This window comes from Cryptotermes secundus, unplaced genomic scaffold (assembly GCF_002891405.2).
Source record: "Cryptotermes secundus unplaced genomic scaffold, Csec_1.0 scaffold3101, whole genome shotgun sequence".
NCBI lineage: Eukaryota > Metazoa > Arthropoda > Insecta > Blattodea > Kalotermitidae > Cryptotermes > Cryptotermes secundus.
The window spans coordinates 215,798-235,868 of record NW_019718662.1 but is presented as its reverse complement, the minus strand read 5'-3'; the positions used below and the strand labels follow the sequence as shown (position 1 = coordinate 235,868).

Here is a 20,071-nt window from a genome sequence, read left to right as displayed (position 1 = left end):
AAACGATGTAATTAAGTATTGATTTTGTGTTATTGTCTATCACAACCCTCAAAATATTAAATTTCAGCACCTATAATAACAATAAAAGTTATGATATTCAGTAATATAAGTCATAAGTGATTCCATCTTATTTAGGCCAATCTGGATTTTAGTGACAATGTAACACTGTCCATATTCTTTAGCTACAAGTTCTAAAAGTGTGTCTTGTCAGGGTGTCCACTAGACTATTTTTGTTTTCCTATTATAAGCTAGATGAAAAACACACTGTATTAAATGTTTTCAGTAAAGTAAAAAGTAAAGTAAAATTATCCCTGTAACAGTCCGTGAAGGCCCATAGGGTTGTGAGACGTTAAGGGTCCCACATTATCTAGACAATCGGCCCATAGATGGCGGTAAGGTTGTCAGCCTTATGCGCCGGCCGCGCTTTACTCCCCTGGAAAATTATTTAATTCCTGGTACTCATTTCTGTTAGAGGCTGAGCCAACCCCAGGGCCTAGTGTGGCCAGAAGGATTAGGTCAATTGAAAAAATCCAATGACCTCATCGGGACTTGAACCCGCGACCTTCCTTTAGAAAATCTGTTTGAATACCTGTATAACAATTATTTTGGGCTCAAAATTGCCTACAGATATCTATATGCTAGTAAGACAGTGGAGATTCAGCCAGTTCTGTGATTAAATAAATGAAGCAAGAAAATACATCCAATAAGTATGAAACATTTTGTAAACATGTTACAAGGATTAAAACATTTAAAAAAAATCATTTCATGAATCTACTAAGTTTATATGCAAAGTAAAAGTAAGTAAAGTTATTCCTGTAACAGGCCGTGGAGGCCCATAGGGTTGTGAGAGGTCGAGGCTCCCACATTTTCTAGACAATCGGCTCACAGATGGCGGTGAGGTTCTCAGCCTTATGTGCCAGCTGTACCTTTACCCCCAGGAAGATTCCTGGTACTCATTTCTGTTAGAGGCTGAGTTGACTCCAGGGTAATAGTGCAGCTGGAAGGATTAGGTAAATTGAAAAAATCTACCTCATCGGGATTCAATTGTGACCTTCCGGCTTGTAGCATAGTGCCTCAACCAACTACGCATGCCCCCACTAAGTTTATATGCAAGCAATTTAAACTGTAATTAGGGTGGTTTTTTTATTTATGTGCCTACAATTTACAGTGTCATCATAGTCAAATATGTGTGCATTATCATGCAATATGTTGATCTGTCACAGTTTCCCATGCCTTTTCTTGTAAATCACTTTCATAAAAAAAGCATAGTGCACATTTTGGACACCATATCATACACTGTAATTCACCTCTTCTACATGAGAAATGTTTGCATTTGTGACAACTGACTGCTGAACATGAATATTGTTGTCAGGAACTTATTCAGGGCCTCTCATCCATACTGTGCACTTTGCAGAATTTAACTTTGTGTCATTTTCTTTCTAGCAGAGATATACTGACAGTGATCTTCTATCTACACTTAGAGTGACAAGATCAGACATCTTGTGTTGCATCTAATGCACAGATGTGTGGGGGACATTCAAGTGTCAAAAAGTGAGAACAGTGTTTACAACATTTGCCACAAAGAAAGTTTTGTTGTTCTGATGCTATTTTTTTTTGAAAAAAGTAAAGTCCATGTCAACCCTGAACCACCCTCATACAAGAAATTTCAGTGTTCGGATTAAATTTTCATATTCTTCCTGATGTAGTCGAACATGGCACCCTAAATAATTTTTAAATCTCAGAATAACAATTCAGTTCTTTTAGTTCACATTTATCTGTTTCAAAAAAGCTTTCATTATTTTTGCTGCCACACATTTATCGGTTTTTATTACGTATTTTCTTTATAGTTTCAATTTCTTGTTTGTAGTGTAAGAAACTTCATTATGGAGACTGTGTGTATTACAGACTGCAAGTTTTCGAGAAAATTATTAAATTATGTATATAGATATATGTGCATGAAGATAATATGTATTGGCCATTTAATTATGTAAAACACCATACAGCATTCAAATCAACAGCAGTACAATTTGCTGATACTGCTTTTATTCTGTATAAATTCTGCTCTGATACGAATTAATTGGGATGTCTCTCTTGTGTCTGCTGTACTAAATAATATCTTATCTCCTTAGTCTCTTTCCTGTATGCAGTAATGTAGTTGGTTGAGGAACTATGCTACAAGCAGAGGGATTGAATCATGATAAGGTGGATTTTTTCAATTGACCTAATCCTTCCAGCCGCACTATGGCCCTGGGGTCAACTCAGCCTCTAACAGAAATGAATACCAGGAATATTTCAGGGGGTAAAGGGCAGCCGACATGTAAGGTTGACAACCTTACCGCCATCTGTAAGCCGAATGTCTAGAAAATGTGGGAACCTCAACATCTCAAAACCCTATGGACTTCCATGGCCTGTTACAGGGATAACTTTACTTTAGATACAAAATTCACAATAATAATTTATAAGGTTTACTGAACAAGCAGCTCCTAAAGGGCTCTAACAATAGTGTACAACTAAGTTTTTGGGCTTTGCCATTGATCAGTGTTCTTTAGAAAACAGATGATGGCCAAAGGCCAAAAACCCAGTAATTTCAAGTTTACTGAAGAGTTCTCTATATAAATAACAAAATTACCAGTAAAAAATGTGTTGGTTTGATTTCTTTTCAATTATGAACTTTGTCAATCAAATGTGTAAACTAGTAAAACTCAAAATTAATAACACAAGTCCTTACATCCACATCCCCACAAAAACTAACACTATTCTCAATCATCCTGCCAAATTTACAAGTCTGTAATTTCTATAATGGATATTCTATTATTGTTACACAATTAAAAGAACATGCAACTATCATGGAATAATAATTCAGTTCTATTCAAGTGATTTATTACAGTATTTTGCAGTAGCTAAAAGTCAATTGCAGGCAAGCACTGAAGAAATAAAAATACATTAATGCAGAAATTGTGAAAAGACAAAGGCAAGGAAGAAGAGAAAATACAAAAATTACTACTAAAAACTAAATAACAAATAAATAATAATAAATCTATTCTTTTTTACGAAGTGCAAACTTAACAGCTCAGAGGCAAATTACAAATAATAACAAAAACAACTTTAATACCTGAACTGTATGATGATAAGAGGTATAGCAGCATGGTTTGCTCTTTGCAAAACAGTCTCTAGGTACTAATAACTGACGCAAAACTAATAACTTTTTTTTTTAAAGAAACATTAAGTAGTATATTTCTTTTCAACGAAAATATTTACTCTACACCATACTGCTGAACGTGACTGTATATAATTCGTACTTAATGCATGCTGGCCTAAAAAGTTACGTGAGAAAACGTAATTTCATTCGGGCTCGAAGGAATAATTTATTTACATACACAATAAACACGATGATATATAGTTCGTACTTACGTATGCAGGCCAGACATATCACGAGAAAAAAAAAGACTGCATTGAGGATCGAAGGAAAGGTACGTAATCAAATCCGTTCACGCTTCTTGCACCCACTAAAACACAGACTGTTCACAGTACCATGTATATTTCACAGATAGTTATAAAACATGATTAGGACAATACCGTCAACAACTTGTAGTTCTTCTTTAGGTTCACTATATACGCTGTTCTCTTAAATACGCATATACCTAATGCAGAGAAGTGTATGCAGCTCCATGATGTGTTTTCACGGTGACACTTTACGCGCCAATAACTTTATAGCGATAGTGAACAAGTGCAGCCAACACAACAGTACAATACCACAGAACATGAATCGAGCATCTCACATAAACCGCATTTGTTTTCATTTTTCCATTTTTTTTTATATTTATTTGAACTTATGGCTACTCTTGGGGCAAATAGGCTGCCAAGAGAGAGAAACGTGTATTCCCCACCACCAAGGCAGCTTATGAAATAGTGAATCAATCAACGCACAACGTAACACCAATATTATGCCAAGGAAAGCCAACGTTACGCAGGTATTTATAATTCCCCTTCTTACTCATGGAGCTGAGCCCCTCTTGAGGAGAAGCCAAATCTTCAGGTACTCAAGAATTTCTTAGCATTTTATAGAACCTGAAGGTTCATTACCGTGTTCACAAGAGCCCTTCACTGGTCCCTATCCTGAGCCAGATCAATCCAATCCATACCATCCCATCCTATATCTCTAAGATCCATTTTAATATTGTCCACCCACCTACGCCTTGGTCTTCCCAGTGGTCTCTTTCCTTCTGCCTTTCCCCCCAATCTCCTATATGCATTTCTCTTCTCCCCCATTCATGCTACATGCCCTGCCACCTCATCCTCCATGACTTGATCATTCTAATTATACTTGGAGAAGAGTACAAGTTATGAAGCTCCCCATTGTGCAGTTTTCTCCAACCTCCTGTCACTTCATCTCTCTTCAGTTCAAATATTCTCCTCAACACCCTGTTCTCAAAGACCCTCAGTCTATGTTCCTCCCTTAATGTGAGAGACCAAGTTTCACACCCATACAGAACCACAGGCAAAGTTACAGTTTTGTATATTCTAATTTTTATGTTTTTGAACAGCAGATATGAAGACAAAAGTTTCTGGACTGAATGGTAGGAAGCATTACTATAAAAATTCTCCAGATCAGAGGATCTATTTCATAGAACCTGAAGAAACAAAAGCATATAGTTCTTCCCATTTCTTGCTGATTATATTACAGAGATTATGATTTGCATCAAATATCTCCATACTTCACACAGATCTCTGCAAGGACAGGATTATTTTATCAATAAAAATACTACTCACTATATATGTAAACAATTTATTTTCCACAGTTACAGAGTTTAGGTGACTTCTCACCGCACACAGTACTGGACATCTGAAAATATACAGAGGCAAAGTGCATTAAGTACAGATTGTAGCAGTCAGAACCAACATTTATGCTACTGTATAATGCTGAAACAGGCTGGAACTAGCAAAGTACCCCATGAATTTAAATGGCAAATTATAAAGATAAAATTAAGAGCTTCTGTGCCATATGTATTCAGTCTCTTACGATTTAGAAGATATGTGTCTTGCGATTATGTATGATATGCACACTGTGACTGGCATTATGAACTTCACAACAGTCATAATTTTGTGAAAGAGGCTGATGAAATAATTGTTTGTTCAGTTTCTGTTGTCACTTCTGTTTATTATCTAGAGGTTAAGATTAACTCAAATATGTTATATTTCTTAGTAATCTGTATCACACATTAGACATTTTGTAAGAGGGCCATGAAAATAAATTTGTTCCTTTGTCATTTAATTTGTTTCCTTCTGAAGTACATGAGCATGAAGCAAAATGACTCCAAAGTACTTAACAAAAGGAGCTAGCACCAAGCACAAAGTCCCCATGGTACAAACTTGGAGTGACTGGTGTTTAACATAATGTTACTGGCAGTACTTATCATAAAGGACTAGCATCAAGCACAAAGTCCCCACAGTGTTATCAAGGGGGACAGCAAGTATATGTTCCAATAATATTATCTTACCATTGCATGCAAAAACTTACTTGGACTGCTGGATAAGAAAGAAATTAGAATGCTTACCAGGAGTGACAGAGAGTATCCAGTTTATATATGAATAGACGAGTGTGTTAACTGCAGGGTACTCTGAAGCGCACCCCCTACCATAGCTGATAATGCCCACGAGCTGTAGTCTGTCACTCGGTCCCAGCCACAACACTGGGCCCCCAGAGTCGGCCTGCACACAAATGTACATATTAATAACCAACCACCATAATCCTCAGGAATACTGAGTTCTTGGACATCATAGACTGTATAGAGAACACAACATTCCAGAAACTGGAAGTGTGGGGGACACTTATTTTGTTTTACATCCATTAAGAATTAACCTCAGTCATTGGACCAGTGATGCATTCTTAACCTTGGTGTTAGATTAAGATGCACTGTTAATTTCACATATCAGCTGTTCTAGTGTAGGGAAAGGGCTCTTGGTATCCACTGAACAGAGGGCTGGGTGGGCCTCAAAGCTGATGTGGACATAGTGGTAAAAAGAAAATTCTCTGCCTCCTCTGAGACTTGAACCCCAGTCACTACACCTATGGCGTAGTGATTGTATTGACTAAGATATCCCTGTATACAGAAGGTCAGAGTAGTGGCAAAACTCTAGACTCGTATTCAAGAGGTGCAAGATTTGAATCTCAGTTGGTACACCAGCTGTCCTCACACAGGTTTTCCATCATTTTATTCAGTCCCCCCAATATAATGCAAGGATACTACCTTCCTTAGGTCCTGGCCAATTACAAATCTTTTATGATTCATCAAGTTATCATTCACTGGCCATCCTCTCATTCACTGCTATATAGTCTAAGACAATGACAAAGAAAGAAGTACCCCCCCTCCAAAAAAGAGACATTGAAGCTTTGAAAAGGAAAACAGAAGATCTGAATTGTTCCTGTGATGTAAATGTAAAGTTGGTAGCTCTGTTAGTATAATGACCAGCTATAGGCTGGATGCTGGACAGCCAAGGAATTTGTTTGATTCCTGACTGGGGCAAGTGATTTTTTTTATCTTCTTTCCACATGATCCAACTAGCTCTAGGAGTGAAGGTGGCCACTTCTCTCCATCTGGTGATAAAAATATGAACACACAGACCTATATATGTACTCTCCCATACATCTTCATGCATAGTGCTCAAAGAATGCCACACAGGGAAAAATTTACTTTTAGCTTGAACATAAAGTTGTACCTTCACCTAATTAAGCACAAGGCTTAATTACGCTGCATCATGATGGTGTATGGGTGAGTGGAGTCATATTTAGCTGTAAAGATACCTGGCAGGCGTCGGTACCAGCTCCAGAGGTGCAGAGATTGTCAGTTGTGGACACTTTGCTGCCAAATGCTTGCTGACATGCAGAAGTATTTACAACATACAGCTCAGCTTCCAACAGCTTATCTGATTTTGGTCCACCCTGCTCTATTGTGCCCCATCCTAATGAACAGAAATCAAGTGTTTGTTATAACCCTTCTTTTGTTGAAATTATGTCTACTTTTCTTCCATCTGCAGATAACAGTTCAAAATGTATTTCCATATAGATTCAAATAGTGTCTTTTTTACAATTTCTCCCCCACTGCATTCACAAAGTGAGCATTATCGAGCGTGAGACTTGATATTCTGACTACAGTGACTAAACAGTGCCTAAACATCTCTGAGGATACATCATCATCAAACATTGAGAGCTGTTGTTAAGCAATAATTCAGAAAGTTACAACATTATATTTTTAACACACACAGGGAACCGAAATCATTATACCAAAGATCCCATTGAACACATGGGCCTTTCTTTAGGTAAGGTTGCCTACCCAAGTTATTATGTACGCTAAGAGATGTTTTCGACAGAGTGTATGAAGACATTGGTTCTGTGGCACTGTAGCAGTTGGCACTTCTGGGGTCCAATGAATCTTTGTTAAGTTCCATGACTTGGTTTAACACACATTGGTAAAATTAAAACAAAATATGGTTCATTTTGAAGCAATTTTGAATGTTGAAGCTGAAGAAGTTGACTTGCCCAAAACATCTACTTGGGTTCCCACAGCTGTTGTTGGAAAGCGAAAGGGAAGACAGGCAGGTCCCACCTCCAGGCTGAACACAATGTCTTGTGACACCCGCACCACAGCAATGTCATTCCTTTGTGTCGCTGAATTGTACAGCGGGTGTGGCTCGAAGTGCTCGGTTGTCAGCAACTTGGCTGAATTTGTTTCAGTCCCTGTAATGTTAATTATTGCACTAATTAACTTCTTTTTTTTTAATTACTTGGAGTGGTGTGAGACTGAGTCCACTCAGTATGTTGGCCACTAATTGACCTACTGCATCAGCCACAGATGATAGGTGCATATGAAGCATTTTGTGGAATGAGAATTGGCTGGGTGGAACCATAGTACTTGGAGAAAACCTGCAACTTTGTCCCTCCACAAATCCCACATGACCCGACCTAGGATAGAACCCAGGCTGCTGTGTTGGGACAACTGGCTGACAAAATACCTATCTAGCTGGCTAACAAACTAACCAATCAACTGACTGACTGCATTGTGGACTAATTAGCTAACTTATGTAATTACTAATTTAGTAATGGAATATCCAGTCTAATAAAGACAAATCTAACACACTGAACAACTAACTTATTTATTCATAGACAAAAGTAATTCACTGACTGACTGACAAACAAACAAACTAATAATTTTAGGTTCTCACAGTGGTTCGGTGTTGATGTTCACCAGGCTCTTGGCTATTTGCAGTGTGAATGTGGCAGTCACCGATGTTCCAGAGGTACATGTTGCCTCCATCTTAGGATCGACCCTGAAGAATGTGGCAGCGTGTACTTCTGTAACTTTGGCAGCACTGCTCACTTCCATATGATGCAAAGATCCAGGAATTGGTTCTGGCTAACTTACTTACTGATCAACCCACTGACATAAATGGCTGCGCCATAGCTCAAGCGGTTAGTCGCTGGCTTACCACCGTGGCGGCCCAGGTTAGATCCCGGGTCTGGTCAAATGGGATTTGTGGTGGAGAAAGTGGCGCTGGGGTAGGTTTTCTCCGAGTACTTAAGTTTCCCCTGTCAATCTTCATTCCACCAATTGCTCCACAATCACCCTCACCTATCATCTGGGGCAATAAAAAAACCCACTGATATTAGTAAATAAATAACTCCATAGAGCAAAGTCCTTCTCAACTAGCTAACAGACGCTCATCTAGTCAAGACATCATATTGTATGCAAAATTTCATTACCATGTTCACAGGAGCCTGTCACTTCAAACAAATTAATTCAGTCCATAACCTCCAATCATATTTCTTTATTATCCTTCTGTATATTCCAGGGTCTTCCAAGAGGTCCATTTCTTTCATTTTGGCCCATTTTATATATTTATTTTCTACCCCACGCATGCTACACGACCTGCCTACCTGATGCATCTTGACTTGATCATCCAATAACACTAGGGGAGTGACACGATTTTCACTAGTAACTATGAATGTCCCAAAAAAAAAACTCCGTGGCCTGTAGCCCGAAAGCGAACTATAACGACCGAGCGACCGCCGCTTGTCGGCGAAGTTAGTGCCAACTTCTGCGGATAGAGGGTGTCGCGTGGTCAGCGCAACGGATCCCCACGACCGTTAATCTCGGTTTTCCTTGAATTAGCTCCTCAATTATCCTCATGAGGCTGTATGGACCCCGTTACAGATCCACTACTTCTCACAGAATCTGGTAGCGCAGGGAATCGAACTCGGGACTTATGGATCTGTAGCCAGGAACTCTGACCATTAGATCACAGAGGCGGTCTTGCTGAAATTTCTTCCTGATAAAATTAATGGTTCGGCCTCCTCAGCTGGTTGGGAAATTGCAATGAAAACTTCGATGTTCATCACAGTATGTGTACAAGATCACACTGGAACCTATTCAAAGACTCGAATCTCGTTGACATATTCACAACCTCGTCGCGGTCACTCGTACACCTACAACAAGGCCAAGATCTGAGGCTAAAGTAGGACGTTTACGTCACCACTTGCAAACTCGAGTTACCTTTCAGCGTAAAGCGGCCTCCGTAGTCCAGGGGTAACGTTCCCACCTCGTGGAATCTTTAAGGCCGCAAAAATTCAGGGAACAAGCCCTCCGGGGGGGGGGACTTTAAGCCGTGGGTAGCGTGTCGTAGATTTACGGCACGTAAAAGATCCTCATGTGTCTAAGAGACCTCTGAGCAAAATTAGGCAAGTTTCCCGCCCAAGTAGTTTCCAATGCCTCTGGTAGATGGGGGGAGTATCGAGGTACCGAGGGCCGACCTCGTTGGCTGAACGGGGCTGATAGCGAGCACCAGTACCGGCAGGGTATGGCGACTGGTAGAATATCAAAGGGGGACGTACAATAGACTATTAGTCGCGGTGCATGGGGAAACCCACCCCCTCCAATAATAATAAATAATACTACCTTTCAGCGTAACTGTGACATGACGGCTTAAAGCCGGAATGGTGGAGCCGGAGAAGACGTCTATTACTAGACAACGGCTCCGTATTCATGTTTCTGCGGCAAGGAGTAGCTGCTTCATGGCATCAACGTACCGGTGGAAATGTCGTGGTCCCCGACTAGGATGGCTGTGTACGCAGTTTGGCGGTTCAGCAAACAGTGGGCCGCGGTGAGACAGTAGCGGCTCGAGATCACTGTAGCACCGCAGATTACATCCCTTATCTGAAGGTCCACCAGGCCAGCCATCATAGGATATTCGTTCACACCGGTCTCGCGGCCGTTCACAATTCGAGACTGCGGAAACAGGAGCAATTCTTCTACTTATTACTATTTCCTATTTTTGTCACATCTCAGTAATACTTCGATTTGTGTTAATAAAATTATTATTATTACTATTATTATTATTCATTCGATACAAAGTTCCTTGTTTTTATATATCGTTTTTTTTCTTCACTCGTGTTCATTTTCTGATTGACATTTGGGCTCTTAAGTCGGCAGGTGAATAAATCATGATTAAATTATTATTACACACTTATGGAGCTGAGCCCTTCTTGAGGACCCGCCAATTCTGCAGCTATTGAAGAACTCCCCAATATTTTACGGAACCAGAAAGTTCATTGATATATTGGGTTTTTGGACTTTATCCATCGTCCTGGTTTTTAAGATAACAAATAAAAACACGACGTTTCGGAAACTGGATCTGTTTCCGTCCTCAGGTGAAGGAAAACACCTATTCAGTTGGGTCCGTTAGAAAGAGCTAGCCTCAATCACTGGACAGAAAGTTCATTACAGTGTTCACAAGAGCCCTCCACATGTCCCTATCCTGAGCCAGGTAAATCCAATTCATACCATCCTATCCTATCTCTCTAAGATCCATTTTAATATTGTCCACCCACCTACGTCTTGGTCTTCCTAATGGTCTCTTTCCTTCTGGCTTTCCCAGAAATATTCTATATCTCCTCGATTAAGCTGCATGCCCTGTCCATCTTATCCTCCTTGACTTGATCATTCTAATTATACTTGGAGAAGAGTACAAGTTATGAAGTTCAAATTATTATTATTATTATTATTATTGGTGGTGGTGGTGGTAGTAGTATTAGTATTAGTATTAGTAGTAGTAGTAGTAGTAGTAGTAGTAGTAGTAGTATTTTATGTGATTAGAGATAGTTCAGTCAGTAAATTGACTACGCTGTGGACTGGGCAATCGGGGAGTTGGGGTTTGAGTCCCGGTGGGAGCGAAGTAATTCTCTTCACAGAGAGTCCAGATTGGTTGTGAAGCCCACCCAGCCTCCTGTTCAGTGGATACAGCGGCTTCTTCTCCAGAGGATACATCGGACGGAGCGTGAATCTGACCATTCAATTCCATCAGATACCAATAAATCAACAATTTTATTGCCTGAAACGAAGCAAGTAAGCACCAGAAACATAATAGATTATCCTATAATTATTGAAGACACATTACACTACAGAGATACCAATTAGTATTATTGAAATTGTTTAACATAACAGTAGAATCTTATATAAGATTAGATGGTACCGGCGCTGTGATCTGAGGGCAGATTCACGCTCGATACCTTCTGCCTGCAGCCCACTATAGCGGCTTCTTTCCTCACACTAGAGTCGGAGAAGTTGCCGCATCTCTAGGGGTTAGAAGGATATTTCTCACAAGTAAACAAATACGTACGTGTACTTATGGGGACATACACAATTTTTTCCACACTAACAAATATTAAGGGGGAGGGGTGTAGAATTTTTCTCATATATCAGAAGCCACAAGTAAACAAATTCAAATTCCCATAAACAAATTCCCAAAGATACAGAAGCCGCAACTCAGAAAGTACAGTGGACCCTCGAACTTCGAATGGTTTGACGTTCGAACAACTTGAAACTCGAACAAAAAATTCGAGGGAAATCCGATTTTGAAACTCGAATAACAAATCAAGTGGTGGTCATGTGGTTGCGTTCTCAATTTGCTTGGGCGGACGCGCAGTCGCTCGGTCAGTTCTCCCATGACTGGTTCAGTGAGCATCTCGCAATTTCAGTTTTTTTTTTAAGTGTTCGATTTATTTCTTTGGGTTATTTTTACATTATCTTTAAAAATCTAGTGATACTAAATTTCTGTACCTGTTTCTTCCAACCACAGTCACATGTTGGCTTGGGGGTCGACGGCACAGTCGCAGTCAACTTACACATAAATTTTCCCCCTTTGCTGAAGTACGGAGCATCCAGCTGCATCGCAATGCGATTGCTGTCTGATTCGATGGTAAATGTACCTGAGCCGCAGTACGCATGCGCGTCAGCTAGCTTCTTGTCCCCAGACGGAGAGACGCTGAATCGGTCTTCTACGCAGTTCTGGCTCTGTTGCGCAACAGAAAACAACATTCTTGCATATCACTGGTTCCTCCGGGCCACGGAGCCTTGGTTTAATTTAACAGAGGAGACTTCCTGGTTAACATTCAAATAAACAGTAACACAACACACATACAGCAAGTTGGCGCATGCGCTAAGCCTTCCTCTCTGTTTATACTGTCTGTAGATAATTTTACTTTCGTAGGTTCTCCGACAGGTCAGTCCATGTAACCCCATCCGGTGACCAACTCAGCAAAGCATGGAATCCCAGAACCACACTAAAATACAACACACACATATATATCACCAAAAAAACCCCAAGAAAACCCAAGATGACATGTAGAAAAGGAAAGAAAATAATCTGACAACAGAGACACCAGGTTAGTTAGTTAGTTATTGAAGAGGGTGGGTTTCCCCATGCACTTACATCAGTATCGGTCCATTGTGCTTCCCTCTATGATATTCTACCAGTCTCTATACCCTACCGATATTGGTGTGTGCCATCAGTCCCGACCGAGCCAGCGAGTTCCGCCTCTACTGGCTTGGCGGTATCTATAATGCTTCCCCCATCTATCAGAGGTGTTAGAGACTACTGTTGGGCGGGAAATGTCCTTGAATTTGGCTCAGTGACCTCCTTTGGAGATATGAGGTTATTTTACATACCATAAAGCTACGACACGGGACCCACGGCTTAAAGTCCCTTCCGGAGGACTTGTTCCCTGAATTTTTCCGCCCTTAAAAATTCCACGACCTCCGCCGGGTTTGAACCCGCGTACGACGAGTCATGAGGTGGGAACGTTACCTCTAGACAAAGGAGGCCGCTTAGAGAGACACCAGGTTAAGCAACACGGTTGTGAGGTTAGAGCCGGATGGGTGACCGTACAGTTTAACTCCTCCTTTCCTACTGCATAATGCACCAGATAGAAGAGGATTCAGTTTCATAAACTGGTATAAATATCACAGACATGCGGTCATTCATAACATCGTCTCTGATGATGGAAACAGAGGAGACCTCCGAAACATTGGTTTTCAGTTTAATATTGACAAGGCCGATTTTAGCTCATGTATTCGCACATGTTACAGTGTGCACAGTGTGTTACTCTGTCAACCCATGAATATTTACAGTCGCAAGAAACTCAAATCTCACAACTTTTATGATGAATATTTTATATACATTTTCTTTTTCGTTGTTTCGGGATTATACAACACCTTCTGAAACTAATATTAAAAAGCAGTAACTGACTCCACGGACCTGTTTCCATTTTGAGAAGCCACCAGTCGCTCAACTATTCAAAAAATTTCCCAGCATTTTACGTTACCCGAAGGTTCACTACCGTGTTCAAAAGATGTCGCCACTGGTCCCTATCCTGAGCCAGATCAAACCAAACCGTCCCACCCCGTATTAGTATTTCTCTAAAATCCGTTTTAATATTATCCTCCCACTTACGTGTATGTTTTCCTAATGATTTTCCTTCTGGCTTTCGCATCAAATCCCTATATGCATTCCTCTTCTCCTCCATGGGTGATTTATGGCCTGCCCATTAATCCTCCTTCAAAAAGCAGTTTCAGTTTGTGTCATTTTCATGATTTCATTTTGTCAGTTCGTGAAATTGTAAGAGCTTTTAAATTTATTATTTTGCCTCTACAGCTGTTTATTGGGCCCTGGTTGCCTTTTCAAATTTCTAATCCTATACACAGTCGATAGGACTCCTTGGACGGGGGATCAGCTCGTACAAGGGTTTAAAGACATTTAAACATCTCAGGAAACTCTTGAAAGGAGAGTGTTAAGTGCAGTTGCATTATATGCGAGGAACGCTATCTCACATGATTCAAAACTCGCATAATTCAAGACAAATTTTCTCATAGAAATAAATGAATTACCGATGTTCTTTTGGAGGGGGGGGGAATACATATTATTTAAAACGTTGCTCAAAATATGAGATTTTATTAATATTTTTATAGAGCACTATTTTAAATTCTCATAAAATGCTAGCGCGTTGTATTTGAGTATCGAGGTTATAGCATTTCCAAGCATTGCACTCACCGCAGGTGTGGAGAATTCATCGCACTGGAGGATGAAGTGCGAATTGGAGGGTGCAACTGCTTCCCAGGTACAGCTGATACCAGAAGGGTAGTTATTGGGGTAGTTCGGTGAGTAGACATTAAAGCTCTGTCCCGCCGCCACTTCCTGATAATAGACGCAATCGAGGGTCCAGACAGCGTCCACTAACAGAATTGCCCCATATGTCACCAGCCGGAGAGCGTCCATCCTTACAGACTGTCAAACATCACTCAACTCACTTACCAAAATCCTTCTTTATTACATTCTTGCCTCCATCTAGCACGACTGAGCCGTTGCAGTCGGTTCCTTACTCACTCCTTAACATATTGTCACGTGATGGTGACTATAGACGGGGTTTGGACCGGTAATCGGATTTACTGAACGCTTACAGAACGTAACTACAAATAGCTACGACAGTCTCACTGAGTTACACACTCCAAAGATCACTACAGCACATATAAGATCTTTTTTCCCTTGTCTGAGAGTTGCGTATTGACATAACTGAACTACTAGTCCTCGTTGTACAAACCCGACACGGACAGCACAGAAAACACCTCTTCAATTATTGCGTGTTCTCTCGTTGCCAGAGAAACAACGTGTCCACAGAGTTGTTCCCTAGCAACGGTTGTTTTGTATTGTCATCTGTTTACACAGCTCTTACTTGGCAATGGATCTACATGTCACAATATACATAAAAAAGAATTGCTACGAAATTAACAGAAATTTTAAATTTTACTTTACTGACCTCATCTAAAATTGACGCGAGTTAAATTACTTGGAATAAAAACAAGCTAAATAAATTACAAATTTTGTTTTTAGTTTTTAAGGCCATGATTGCTCAGAATGTAGCCTTCTGAGTTGTGGAACCTGTGTAGTCTTGTAATTACATAGCGTTTCGGAGGAAAATGTGCTTCCGTCTTCTCTGTCGAAATGTGTAGAGTAAGGAATCCGTTGGATTATACAGACAGAATATTGGAACCATCATTATATATTTTTTATTCCGTTACTTACCCCGTGTTGGATCCAAATTTCCAGGAGCTTATATCGAAACGCTCTCAGTCAGGAGGTAAGAGACCGAGCTTCACATCCATACAAAACAACAGGCAGAATTATATTTTGTATTGATGTTTCAACTAACACGCAATAACTTGTTCGAGCTTATGGTTACCAAAGCGTTGATAACAGAATTCGTGGAAGAGACGTTTCAACAGAACAACTTAAGATTGTTCAGTAACGATCAGTTTCATCTCCATTATGTCGCAGTCTATTTTCATTATTTACTAAGAATGTTATTAACAGACTGAGTCAACGCCCTTGTAGGGAAGATAAGGATTAATTTGCCGTCTTTCACACTTTCAAGACGAAGTCTGTCAGTATTACGAAAGAAGTTCTTAAGCAACCGATGACTGAGTACTGGGTTTGAGGCTATGAAGAATACTCTCTTTGGATGCGATGCTGTGACCTCTGATAGGAATTTACAGACGTTTAGGGGTAACGAACTGCCTCCATATTCAAGGCCAAAGAGTAAGTCAAGGAAGCAATCAACACGAAGAAGTTGTGTACCTGAGACTTGCTGTTTGCTTGGCTTATATTTCGACCCTGAAGACGGAGGCAATTTCGTACTCTGAAGCATCGGTAACTACCAGTCTACACGACGCCAAATCTGAGAGAAGATAGCAATCTTCATCTAATTCTTGTCTTTTAAACTTGAAAAAAATTATTGTGAAATTCTTTGTGAGCAAAAAATATGTTTTTGTACATTGCACTAAACTTTCATTCTGTCTCTTAATAGCACAATCATAGACGAAAAACAATCTGTTTTAAATACAACGAAATGAGATGGTGACTGCGTGTTTGAAGAATTCATATAGACCTACATGTCTCTATCAGGGGCACGTGGTAGCGTAGTTGGTTGAGGCACTATGCTACAAGCCGGAAGGTTCCAGTCCTGATGAAGTGGATTTTTTTCAATTGGCCTAATCCTTCCAGCCGCACTGTGGCCCTGGGGTCGACTCAGCCTCTAATAGAAATGAGTTCCAAGAATTTTCCTGGAGGTTATAGGGCGGCAGGCGCGTAAGTCTAACAACCTTACCACCATCTGTGAGTCGATTGTCTAGAAAATGTGGGAGCCTCGACGTCTGACAACCCTATGGGCCTCCATGGCCTGCTACAGGGATCGCTTTACTTCTTATCTTCATTGACTGTATGAGTGAAGGCATAAGCAAGGAGGCCACTATGATATCTCTTCAAATCCAAATGAGCCCTTCAAGGCCTACTGGTTCCATGTGTACTACGTGCTTTAACACACTAAAACTCTGCATTCTGCCCACACAGTGTATTTATGTGTTCCGTATGGTTCTCACAATAAACAGCGATTATTTCCCTAAACACCACTAACCGGTTGGTCGTTGTTATGGAGACGGAGTGTGTTTCCTGTGAGGTACGAACCGAATTCTTATATATTGTGACATTTGTAAGAAATTTTAGAGGTTAGCCCATGCGGAGGCGGAGTCGAATACCTCCACCGTGACCCTGCAAGTCGTAGGAGTCAACAAAAAGGGAAGTCTCAAATCTGAGTCAGTAAAATATGGTCACCAGTCCCAAGGGACTCAGACCCGAGAAAGATTGCGCTGGCAAGGGTCATCAGCATATACAAAAGACAAACCCATCCTCTCGTTAGAGAGGACGCCCCACAGAAACAAGACCGTAACTGTCAAACATTAATAAATGTCTAGTCATGAGCTCCAGATGGGGCTCGACACCAAGACTTACTGACTGACTGACCGTCAGTCACAATGTGACTTTGACTTCAAGAGGTTAATACTATACGATACCAGAACTGCGATTCTAGAAGATGGAGGACAAACCGTTGTCAGTCGCCACGTTGTACTGACGGAAGCAGAGAGACGCGTCGAACTGATGATCCTCCATCTGTTGTTTCTCCGAGAACGCAGCCTTTGATGATATGTATTTGTAGATAAGCTACACATAACGTTAAAGACTGTGATGCGTCACCTGAATTTCAGTCGTACATTAAGTTTGAACTCTAATGAACTCTCAAGTAATTAAGATTCTTTCACAAATTGACTTATTCTGTAAGCAAAGTTGTTCTTAAGAATGTAATAGTTGCTTAGGTATTTACCAAATTCCCAGCCTTTTACTGAATTATTATTTGGTGTACTATACACTGGTGCAATTCTCTCTGTAGTAAGGAGGGGTTCCGAATACTCCCAGAGTCGTGTGATCATGAGTCATGTGGGACTCGGAACTAAAATGACTGTGCTGGCGAAGACAAGCAGCAATTTACCCAACCGAACGAATATACGCTGAAGACAACGACTATATTTGTCTCCCAATTATAAATGTACACGCTCAGAAATATCTGTCCTTCCTCCGGGACACGTTTCTGTTTCCTCTGCAAATATTACAACATATGACTCAGTGCTTACATTTTTAAAGAGAAAATATCATGGAAATTATAACAGGTAATTAAAATAATTTGAACCACAGCCAGAATATATGTCACAACACTTCCTCATTGTCTTAACCCTTCAAACTATAATGTTTGTCTAAACAATACAATACAAATACAAATATAGATCACTCCGTCCAATGTGACCTGTAAGTTTTTTACTACATGAAAACTTAACACCCTTACATGTTTCGGTCTCTGTGGACCATCTTCAGAGGGCAAACAGAGGTCCACAGAGACCGAAACATGTAAGGGTGTTAAGTTTTCATGTAGTAAAAAACTTACAGGTCACATTGGACGGAGTGATCTATATTTGTATTTGTATTGTATTGTTTAGACAAACATTATAGTTTGAAGNACAGTGCAGTTTCTTAATGTTACAGCAGGTGAATCATATAGCAACGATTGTGCGCAGTATCAGTTAGTATCAGGGAGTAAACTTTGTATACTCAGATGTTCATCGTGATGACGCGATGGGAAACAGAGAGGAGGAATCGACACAGAAACAACATATTTTTATTATAGGAGTACACAGTTATTTAATCTAGAATATTCTCTCGTATTAACAGGAATATTGAAATTGAAATCCGTAACTTGATTTATAGAACGGTGTCAACAGCGTTGTGAATTATGTACTGAATACGAAGGGCCTTATTTTGAACAATTCCTGTAAATTCACTAAGTGGTAAAAGTCATTTCTAACGTAAATTAGTTTATATATATTTTAAATTCGCTTATTGGGAGGTGGAGTACAACTGGGTCCACTCGGCACGGCGGCAACTGATTGGCCTATTGTACCTGTCCCGGTTGATTATAATTGTGGAGCAAGTGGTGGAATGAAGATTGGCAGGGGAAACCGAAGTACTCGGAGAAAACCCGCCCCAGCGCCACTTTGTCCACCACAAATCTTACTTGATAGGACCCGGGATCGAACCCGGACCACCGCCGTGGGTAGCCAGCGACTAACCGCTTGAGCTATGGCACGGCCCCTTAGTTTATATTTTACTGAGCAGTTAAATGACTTTTGGGCAAAAGCAATTTACTATTAATTATTATTATAATTACTAATTATTATTTGGATGTTGTGTTAGCACACAAATAAGTAAGAATTATTGTTGTTATTATTAACTTCTGTGTGTGTGTGTATGTACGTGTATCGTCCTTTCTCCTCACAAATGATATAACAATTGCAATGTACTTATTTTATTTTGCTCGCCTGTTAATGCTAACTTTAATTTTTCTTGGAATTGTTATTAATTTATTGCCATTATATAGACTGTCATATTATGTATTTTGTTCTTTAATTATTTTTGTGTATTTCTATGTACTCGTGCTAACTTTGTAATTGGCCTCTGTGCTGTTAAATTTGCATGTAAATAAACACGAACTGAACTGAATTAACAGTGATATTTTGACCGCGCCATAGCTCAAGCGGTTAGTCGCTGGCTTCCCACAGCGGCGGTCCAGGTTCGATCCCGGGTCTGTTCAAGTGGGATTTATGGTGGACAAAGTGGCGCTGGGTAAGGTTTTCTCCGAGTACTTCGGTTTCCCCTGCCAATCTTCATTCCACCACTTGCTCCACAATCACCCTCACCTATCATCTGGGGCTGGTACAATAGGCCAGAAGTGGCCGCAGTACAAGGGACTTAGTCCCATCCCACTAGCAATAAAAAAAACTATACGTTTTCACTTTGTTCACAATGATACTCAGTAACAGTCAGGCTGGATGCCAGTACCTACCTGAGATAGAACACAGTCGCACTTCAAGTTTCCTCTACTCCACGAAGTGTACGTCTCTGGCAGTTTTATATCACAATTTGTAATAAATTATATTCGGGTTTGACAAGTGTGACAGGAATAAAACAACGGCGCTTCTGTCTGAATATCGGACCATAATTATGTGGAAGTGCGCGTTCACTGGGTACAGACTTCAGGCGCGTCCTTCCCCTTATCTGTTTCGTGCTGTACATTATCAGCACATGAAAACAATACTGAAATGAACCTAAAAATACCACCGAAATTAAAAAGGAAGTTCAGTCAAAATAATGACAAGAATGAAGATCCCACAATAGATCAAATACAAGGTGAGCCTCCCCCTATTTTTCAAATGATAAAAAAACATGAACACATTTTTTTTAATGGAACACGTTATTTAGTTCTGATGGTTGTAAGCAAAAATAATTAAAATCTATATTATTAAAA

The 20,071-nt window shown here is 40.2% G+C and overlaps 1 protein-coding gene across 1 annotated transcript; it reads right to left on the bottom strand.

Moving 5' to 3' along the window:
* Nucleotides 1-4,766: 4,766 nt before the first annotated feature.
* Nucleotides 4,767-19,786, bottom strand: LOC111864038 (venom serine protease). Its single transcript, XM_023850992.2, has 8 exons — nucleotides 19,610-19,786; nucleotides 14,380-14,613; nucleotides 12,111-12,344; nucleotides 10,082-10,280; nucleotides 7,538-7,735; nucleotides 6,803-6,960; nucleotides 5,556-5,709; nucleotides 4,767-4,843 (listed from the first exon to the last, which is right to left on the bottom strand). Exons 2-8 carry the CDS (start codon nucleotides 14,602-14,604, stop codon nucleotides 4,821-4,823), a joined length of 1,191 nt encoding a protein of 396 aa, XP_023706760.1. The 5' UTR covers nucleotides 14,605-14,613; nucleotides 19,610-19,786; the 3' UTR covers nucleotides 4,767-4,820.
* Nucleotides 19,787-20,071: the final 285 nt, after the last annotated feature.